General features: G+C 38.8%; 1 protein-coding gene across 2 annotated transcripts in view; it reads right to left on the bottom strand.

Annotated features, from left to right (window-relative positions):
* LOC138967513 (collectin-11-like) overlaps nucleotides 1-8,625 on the bottom strand; it is an 11,178-nt gene extending 2,553 nt beyond the window's left edge. The window contains exons 1-4 of one of the 2 annotated variants that reach the window (XM_070340075.1): nucleotides 8,479-8,625; nucleotides 5,016-5,089; nucleotides 3,519-3,604; nucleotides 1,217-1,307 (exon numbers count right to left, since the gene is read on the bottom strand). In XM_070340075.1, coding sequence (XP_070196176.1) covers nucleotides 1,217-1,307; nucleotides 3,519-3,604; nucleotides 5,016-5,076 — 238 coding nt within the window. In that variant the 5' untranslated portion in view covers nucleotides 5,077-5,089; nucleotides 8,479-8,625. Of the gene's footprint in view, nucleotides 1-1,216; nucleotides 1,308-3,518; nucleotides 3,605-5,015; nucleotides 5,094-8,478 lie in introns of both variants that reach the window. The other variant, XM_070340076.1, reaches the window with a different exon arrangement.
* Between the last annotated feature and the right edge of the window lie 1,375 nt (nucleotides 8,626-10,000).

The following is a 10,000-nucleotide window of genomic DNA, read 5'->3' as shown; positions in this document are numbered from 1 at the left end:
GTGCCGCCAAAACTTTGACAAAAGCCAGATATGACGTCATCAAAGACATTTATCGAAAAAAAGAAAAAAAGTCTGGGGATATCATACCCAGGAACTCTCATGTAAAATGTCATAAAGATCGGTCCAGTAGTTTACTCTGAATCGCTCTACACACACACACACACACACACACACACACACAGACACACATACACCACGACCCTCGTGTCGATTCCCCTTCTATGTTAAAACATTTAGTTAAAACTTGACTAAATGTAAAAACGACAAACCAACCAACTAACCAACAACAAAACAAAACAAACAAGTCGCGTAAGGCGAAATTACTACATTTAGTCAAGCTGTGGAACTCACAGAATGAAACGAACGCACTGCATTTTTTCAGAGTGACCGTAGTCCGCTGCTCGTGCAAAAGGCAGTGAAATTAACGAGCCTGTTTAGCGCGGTAGTGGTTGCGCTGTGCTGCATAGCACGCTTTTCTGTATCGCTCTTCGTTTTAACTTTCTGAGCGTGTTTTTAATCCAAACATATCACATCTATATGTTTTTGGAATCAGGAACCGACAAGGAATAAGATGAAATTGTTTTTAAATCGATTTCGGAAATTTTATTTTAATCATAATTTTTTTTTTCAGAACTTGTTTTTAATCTAAATATAACATATATATATGTTTTTGGAATCAGAAAATGATGAAAAATAAGATGAACGTTATTTCGGATCGTTTTATAACAAAATTAATTTTAATTACAATTTTCAGATTTTTAATGACCAAAGTCATGAATTAATTTTTAAGCCTCCCAGCTGAAATGCAATACCAAAGTCCGGCCTTTGTCGAAGATTGCTTGGCCAAAATTTCAATCAATTTTATTAAAAAATGAGGGTGTGACAGTGCCGCCAAAACGTTGACAAAATGCCGGATATGACGTCATCAAAGACATTTATCCAAAAAATGGAGAAAAAAAATCTGGGGATATCATACCCAGGAACTCTCGTGTAAAATTTCATAAAGATCGGTCCAGTAGTTTACTGTGAATCGCTCTACACACACACACACACACACACACGCACACACACACACACACACACACACCCACTTACACACACACACACACACACTGACACACATACACCATGACCCTCGTCTCGATCACCCCTCTATGTTAAAACATTTAGTCAAGTTTTGACTAAATGTAAAAAACACGTAAAAAGGAGTTAATACTTCCTGTCACTGCAAGCATATTGCCAACAACTCTGTTTTCTACAGAGTTAGAAATAACAGCCAGGTCTCCACCTAGAACCTCGCATGTCATCTGAATAAACAGAGAAAAAAACAATAAAGAGACCAAAAAGCAATGTACTCACGTTAAAATGACGAACACGGAACGAATAACAGCGACGTTTCGACCTAAGGGTCTTCTTCAGGCACAAAAACACAAAAAGTACACACACAAAAAAGAAGAAGAAAGACGATAGAACAAATAAAGAGGAGAATAACTGACAAAACAACTGCACTGCACAAACCAACAAATGACAAAGACAGAGAAGCAAGGGAAGCTACTCGAGGGGAAGCCAACAATAACACAGGCACACACAAAAAGTTAGAGTTGAAAAGCGGTAGTTTTGACTCGGAGGTCTGTAGACCAAAAAAAATGTGGGGGGGGGGGGATGAATGGGAACGAAAGAGGAGACTCACGTACCCGTGCGGACACACACACACACACACACACGCGCACACACACACATACACACAAGGTGGAACAGCGGGGGGAAGGTTTAGATGAATGAATTAACGGCGGATGTTAATTCCATCGGGGCAGGTAGTGCCGAGGGATGATATGATGTGGGACTCCCTGAGTTTGCGCTCGAAGAATCGAGTCGCCATATCATGCACGTACTTGCCACAGAGCCATGACTCTGAGAAAAAAAAACGTTTGCTCGTTTCGGTTCAGGGATAATATACATATATATATCATGCTACCTACATTAATTTTGGAACGTTGGCAGTCTCTTTGGTTTTGGATTTATTTACACATTAACATGCTTCCATTTGAAACTTGGAGGTCTTCATTGAGGATTGACGCCCGACAAAAGCTAATTGAAGCCCGACGGAGCGAAGCGACGGAGGGCTTCAATTAGACTTTGGGAGGGCGTCAATCCACGATGAAGACCGAGAAGTTTCAAATGGAAGCATGTTAATGTTATTGTAATTCAATCTGACGACGATCTCTTTCCTGCTTTCATGCGGTTGTAAACAGACAGAATTGGTTCTGTTCTGTTCACACACTACTTTCAGTCCACCTACCTGCAAGGGTCAAGTCCCAAGAAATATGTCTCTGTATTCCTATCGTATCACTCTGCTCCTGTTTTGTTTTCTTTCACACACATTTTCCCTTCTTTTTTGACGGGTTTCTGGACAGCAAACTCTAAAACAAATTCTTTTCATCACAAAAGCGATCTTTGGAATTGACTGACGTAGTCCGGAAGAATTCATGCATCAACTTACGTCACGTATTCGACGTCATCACTTCGCATACCTCATGGTTTCGGTATTTCGTTGGCCTTCATATTTTCTACTTGTAAAATGACCCTCAAAGCTAACCGAGACTAGTTGAGGTTGTATCAATGCGCCTCGCCAGCAGGTGGTTTAGGCTTTTTTAGCGAGTGGTTATCGACAATTAATGACCGGTAATTTTTAATGAGTTGGGGCATTCTGACCAATCACAGGATCTGTTTCATTAAAACGCCAACTTGATTGAATTACAATTTACATTAATTTCAGTTAGCAACATCTTTGATGTTAACATGACCTCACACAGACGAGGCGAGCTTTTCGTTTGTTCAAAAGTTAAGTTGTGTTCGTTGCCCGCCACTCAGAGAATAGAATGTTTGATAATGGTGCGTGCCTGCGTGCGTGTGAGTGTGTGTGTGTGTGTTTAGTACTACAGTAACCTACCATATTTTTCTGCAAACTTTGATGCGACTTATCGGTTGTAGGTTTTAACACGTGCATGTACATGGCTGAGTTTAAAATTTTTCCTCTTGCAAAAAAACTTAAAATAAAGCTGTTTGTTGCCATTCTGGAAGCTGTTGTTGCAGCTGTTCTTCCAGTACTGCCGATAACTAGTCCTATGTTTCTTAAAAAGGAATGAAACAATCTTGTCACGGTAGACGTTTAGGAACATGCACAGAAAACGGTATCTTCCTGTTGTAGTCCCGTCGTAGTTAATGTTGCTAATGTTGTTTACTGAGTTCTTATCAGTTAGAATTTTCCCAATGCTGAAGTTACGAAATTCGTCTCGGTTCTCTTCAAACGAGAAGGCTTTATTACTGATTTTACTTATGAACCAGAAAATAAGGAAAAAAAGTGGAACATCAAGAACATCAAGAAGAAGAACAACAACAACAACAACAATAACAACAACAACGATGATTATGACGATGACAGCAACAACAACAACACCAACACCACCACCACCACCAACAACAACAACAACAACAACAACAACACGTGCGGTTGATACCTGCGCCTCAGGCCAGTGCTGCTTGTCCCTGACAAGAGCGAAACATTTGGAACCAGAGCGAGTCCAGCTGTCGGGACACCTTCTTGCTGACAAATCAATCAAAGAATCAATCAAAGAATGAATGAATGAATGAATGAATGAACTAATGTGTCAATCAATCATCAATCAATCAATCAGTCAATCCATCCATCCGTCCATCTATCCATCCATCCACCCATTCATCCATCCATCCATCCTTCCATCAGTCAATCGTTTAATTATTTCGCTCACTCCATTCGTTCATCCACAAGCCATCTAATCTATCAAAGAAATAGTAACCCAGGGGAATAAAACAAAACAAGTCGCGTAAGGCGAAAATACAACATTTAGTTAAGTAGCTGTCGAACTCACAGAATGAAACTGAACGCAATGCCATTTTTCAGCAAGACCGTATACTCGTAGCATCGTCAGTCCACCGCTCATGGCAAAGGCAGTGAAATTGACAAGAAGAGCGGGGTAGTAGTTGCGCTAAGAAGGATAGCACGCTTTTCTGTACCTCTCTTTGTTTTAACTTTCTGAGCGTGTTTTTAATCCAAACATATCATATCTATATGATTTTGGAATCAGGAACCGACAAGGAATAAGATGAAAGTGTTTTTAAATTGATTTGGACAATTTGATTTTGATAATAATTTTTATATATTTAATTTTCAGAGCTTGTTTTTAATCCAAATATAACATATTTATATGTTTTTGGAATCACAAAATGATGGAGAATAAGATGAACGTAAATTTGGATCGTTTTATAAATTTTTATTTTGTTTTACAATTTTCAGATTTTTAATGACCAAAGTCATTAATTAATTTTTAAGCCACCAAGCTGAAATGCAATACCGAAGTCCGGGCTTCGTCGAAGATTACTTGACCAAAATTTGAACCAATTTGGTTGAAAAATGAGGGCGTGACAGTGCCGCCTCAACTTTCACGAAAAGCCGGATATGACGTCATCAAAGACATTTATCCAAAAAATGAAAAAAATCATCTGGGGATTTCATAACCAGAAACTCTCATGTAAATATTCATAAAGATCGGTCCAGTAGTTTAGTCTGAATCGCTCTGCACACACACACACAGACAGACACACACACACACACACACACACACACACACACACACACGCACGCACATACACCACGACACTCGTCTCGATTCACCCCTCTACGTTAAAACATTTAGTCAAAACTTTACTAAAATGTAAAAACCACTGTCACTGTCTCCCTCTCTCTCTCTCTGCCTCTTCTCTCTCTCTCTCTCTCTCTTTCTCTCTCTCTCTCTCCGTCGCTCTCTCTCTACCTCTCTCACTCTCTCTCTCTTCTCTCTCTCTGCCTCTCTCTCTCTCTCTGCCCCCCCTCTCTCTCCCTCTCTCTCTTTCTTTCTCTGTTACCCTCGTAAAATAAAGAATTGTCATTGTCATTGTCATTGTCATTGTCTTTCTCTAATCAACCTATAAGAACGAACCGTTAACACCGCTGTCGATCATCGGTAGGAGAAGTCCAACGGTCAGCAATCCGAGTCTCATCTTTGCATCCAACCTGTCTCACAACATTAACAACAACTAGACTAAACAACAGCAAATCGAGAATGAAAAGAAAAAAAAACTAGTCGCGTGAAGAGATAAAAAATCATTTAGTCAATCTGTAGGCATCAAACTAAAAGATCAACTTCAAAAACCAGCCGTCGGCGAGACTGCATTGAGATAGTCTCGGCTAACCCATAGATATGTTATTTAGTCTATTTATATTTATGGCTAACCATACCCGAAGACCGAGACGGGTCACACTCGTCTCCGCGAAGCATGTGCGAACATTATACTCAACCTATTTTCTTTCATTCTGAGCACGTTTTTAAAGTAAACATAACATATCTAAATATTTTTGAATTCAGGAGAAGATGAGGAACACAAGGCAATCATTTTTGTAATCTGTAAGCCTAAGTAATAAATGTTTAAGCTTCAGAGCTAAAGTGCAATCCCATAGTCCGGACTGAGCCAAAGTTGCTTGACTAAAATGTCAATCAATTTGGTTGAAAGATGAGAGTGTGACAGTGCCGCCTCGACAAACACTAAAAGCCGGATATGACGTAAACAAAGACATTTATCGAAGAAATGAAAATACTGTCTGGGGATTTCATACCCAGGAACTCTCATGTCAAGTTTTATGAAGATCGGTCCAGTAGTGTTTCTGCATCGCTCTTCACACACACACACACACACGCACGCACGCACGCACACACGCACGCACGCACGCACGCCACCACCCTCGTCTCAATTCCCCGTCTATGTTAAAACATGTAGTCAAAACTTGTGAAAAGATAAGATGAAATTCTTTACATATGATATTGTGAGTCATATTCTCCAAAACTGGTTGACAAAAGTGGGAATATGGACCAAAAATAAAGCTTGATTAATTTGAGTTGAATTAATTATAACAAGGTTTTTTGTTATCCGAATGACAGTTTGCAAGAAAAGAAAAAGCAAGAAATACTTTTACTGACAAATTACAGGGATCTGAGGGGGGGGGGGGGGGCGCTGTTTCATCCTTGTGACACAATTGTGTTCATTGTGCAGTCATATTAAGTAATTAAATGTTGTGTTCACTAGTGCTTGATAAGCATCTATAAGGAGGGTTTTTCAATTTCTTATTTGATTTTTTTTCAATATTATATTTCAATATGTTTTTTTCAAAATATTTTGTTCTATTTTTTTTCTAATTGTTTTTCATTTTGTTTGCATGCTTACAAATAATCATTGGCACGTGCATAATCGTAATGGTGAGAAATTGGCTATGTCCAAGCAATCGGGGTCTGCATCTTCGCCGGTAGCAAAGGGCGTTACTAACGTACTCTTCCAAAATGTCAACTACACCTTTTTTCGTGAATGACGTCATTATTCAAGACAAATTGTGAAGAAAACGTCACGCATCTGTATGGCTGGGTGATTAACAAAGGGGCAAACGTGAAAATGTATGCATTTATACAGTTGAATTGATGCTAGCTTATAATAAAAACGGCCGTTACGAACGCATCACGTGTGACACAAAACACTCTCTGAGACATCAAATTCGTCAAAAGTGTGTCCTCGGTTGAATGAATGCAATTTCTGCATCTTCAAGGTGCACTTGTTGACTTGATCGCAAAATAATTAGTGATTGTAAAGAAATTCATTTGGTTACAGAGGTCGGAAAAATCTAAGTGAGCGTGACAACATTCGATTCGTACGTAATGCTGTTTTTAACTTAATTTTTGGGGGTCTCAAACACAAAGGAACTAACAACAATTGCATAGGAATGAACCTTTATCGTTTCACAAATTGACTTTTCAACAAATCATCCAAAATCAACTTATCGTGTAAATGAACTGTAGCTTCCAATATATGTACCGAGCCTGTTCCCATTTTTCTGACGCCATTTTAGTTGATTTACTGACATTTTTACACTATATTAAATATCAAAATACAAATATGTTCATTCATTTTGCTGTGGGTGCTTCTTCAAACATATCTTTATCCAGATAAACAGGGGGAAAGGTCTAACCACATTTGCTTCTGTGAAAATGTTATTTTAAGTGACCGACCTAAGAATTCACCAGCTTTGGAGAATGACTCATATACATGTTTTGGGTCAATATAGACGTGAGAACAAAGTTGTTGTACACCGACAGCATTATGCGAGAATAAGTATACGAAATTAAATATATATATACTCACGGAATAAAATAACTTAACATGTTTTAAAATTTAATATCTCAAAATCGGAAAAAGTTGCAGGAGAGCGGGGTGATACGATCATAGAACCATCAATTCCTGAGAAGAGGAAAAAACCCGGAATGTTCTCGGTTGCTTAGTTTTTTCACAATTGGTCCTCAAAGACGCATGGTGTCATTTTGGAGTTTACTAGACTGACGCCTAAGCTTGCCGACGCTGCCGACAGCCAGTGCACGCTGTGTGTGCTGTAAACAGGTAGGCCTGCACTCTTTGACTCTCGGGGCACGTCTACCCGTACTTGAAACCTGCAAAAGGTCTGCTGCTGATCCACGAATATTGCATGAAAGTACTGCCTTTGGTTTGTCCGTTTGTTTGTGAGTGAGAACAACTCACTAAAATGTTTCTTTCTCTTTGCCCAAAACTGTCCACTCTGTCTTTCTCTTTCACCATGCCACGAACGTGTGTGAACGATAGACTCGTCGCAATAGGGATGTTGAGAGGAGGGATGACTTAGGGTTAGGGTTAGGGTTAGGGTTATAGGGATTTTTTTTTGCCACTTGTTGGTTATTGTTGATCGAATTTCGACTTCAGAATGAAATTTGTTTTGTTAATAAACGTATTGAGGCTAACCTTCACTGCTCCTGTGTAATTTAATTGCGGCTGCGATCAACCAGTGCACGCACAGCGCTGTCAAACACACAGTGCTAAGTTTGTAAACTCCAAAATGACACCATGCGTCTTTGAGCTCAAATTGCAAAAAAACGGAACAAGCCAGACTATTCCGGTTTTTTGCCCATAATGAGCAATTGAACAAGCTTTACGTTGGTACAAAAATCACTCCTGTAACTTTTTCCGATTTTGAGATATTAAATTTTAAACAATGTTAAGTTATTTTATTCCGTGAGTATAGATACAACAACAAAAAAGCCAGATGCTATTTTCCTATTCGCCTTATATTCCAGGTAATCATGTTTAAAACAAAAATGTTTTCATGTACATACAACATTATTTATTTGAATGATTGTTTTCTTCTGAAGAACACATTAATTCGTATTAATGCATAGTTATAATATTCCGTGCATTAAAGATATTTACATATAGAACATTATTTATCGATATAATTCATTGTCTATTTTGAATATAATTGTACTTACTGAAATATAACATTTTTTTATTTGAATACATTTTGTATTTTGCTCGTCATAAAAAAATCAAACATACCTGCTGTTCTTCTTCTATCACGGACTGTTGACAGCTGTAATCGGACAAAGTCTGAGCAAAACAGAGAAATAAATAGCAGGGGGTGAGCTCTCAGTATAGCCGAATATACGGCGTAATAGTGTAGAAAACATTAATAACCCATTCCTATCAGATTTGCTGACAAACATTAATTTGAGTGAACAAAAGGAATGGACATTCATCATTCACTGACTATGACAGGAGAACTTGTGAAGATCTTTGTGATCGGTTGATATTGAATGTGCATCAATGATTTTGAAGGCTTCTGTGGTGTGCTTTGTCACGCGCCTCCAACCTAACGGGGGGCGGCTTATTATTTCAAATTGCCATCCGGGTCCTCGTCCCGCGACCGGTCTCCCATGTCATCTTGTACATTTAAACTACGAGGTAAGACCCCAACACTTGAACATGATCAAATGTGATTTTCACGGAGAATTGTTGGCGTATGTGGCACAAAATTACAGTAGCCATTACATCTACCCTCCTCCTACATCGATGCAACGTCACTATTCCCTGAGCAAATCAAAAAAAGGGCTTAAGAAAGCCTTCTAAGGGGTTGGCATTGAGCTTTGATGTCACAATTTTGTCAGGGTCCTGCATGCAGTGAAACTTCTTGGCATGAAGTCTGATTTTTAAAGAGGGGATAACTAGAACCACAGGGGTTGTAATCGGGGCTGAATTGTGTGTGAGGTAAACATGAGACCATTTAGACTTCTAGGAAGTGAGTTGTGGCCCTAATTTTATGGAGACTGGCATTGTATTGAAGGAGAAGGACGTTCCGCGGGGTTCCGAAGTTTTGGCGCTGAGTTTATGTGGTAAGGTGTCTGCATAGAACGTGACAGAGACAGTGCTGTCCGCAGGCAGAATATACAGAATTGTCATTAAAATCGAATTTTCACCCACAGAATTAACAAGTCGCGTAAGGCGAAAATACAATATTTAGTCAAGTAGCTGTCGAACTCACAGAATGAAACTGAACGCAACGCAACGCAGCAAGACCGTATACTCGTAGCATCGTCACTCCACCGCCCGTGGCAAAGGCAGTGCACGTGGAATTGACAAGAAGAGCGGGGTATTCGTTGCGCTGAGAAGGATAGCACGCTTTTCTGTACCTCTCTTCGTTTTAACTTTCTGAGCGTGTTTTTAATCCAAACATATCATATCTATATATTTTTGGAATCAGGAACCGACAAGGAATAAGATGAAAGTGTTTTTAAATTGATTTCGAAAAAAAAATTTTGATAATAATTTTTATATATTTAATTTTCAGAGCTTGTTTTTAATCCGAATATAACATATTTATATGTTTTTGGAATCAGCAAATGATGGAGAATAAGATAAACGTAAATTTGGATCGTTTTATAAATTTTTATTTTTTTTTACAATTTTCCGATTTTTAATGACCAAAGTCATTAATTAATTTTTAAGCCACCAAGCTGAAATGCAATACCGAACCCCGGGCTTCGTCGAAGAGTACTTGACCAAAATTTGAACCAATTTGGTT

Source organism: Littorina saxatilis, linkage group LG5 (genome assembly GCF_037325665.1).
Source record: "Littorina saxatilis isolate snail1 linkage group LG5, US_GU_Lsax_2.0, whole genome shotgun sequence".
NCBI classification, from domain to species: domain Eukaryota; kingdom Metazoa; phylum Mollusca; class Gastropoda; order Littorinimorpha; family Littorinidae; genus Littorina; species Littorina saxatilis.
Note: the sequence above shows the minus strand (reverse complement) of the source record. Positions and strands in the feature narration are given on the sequence as shown.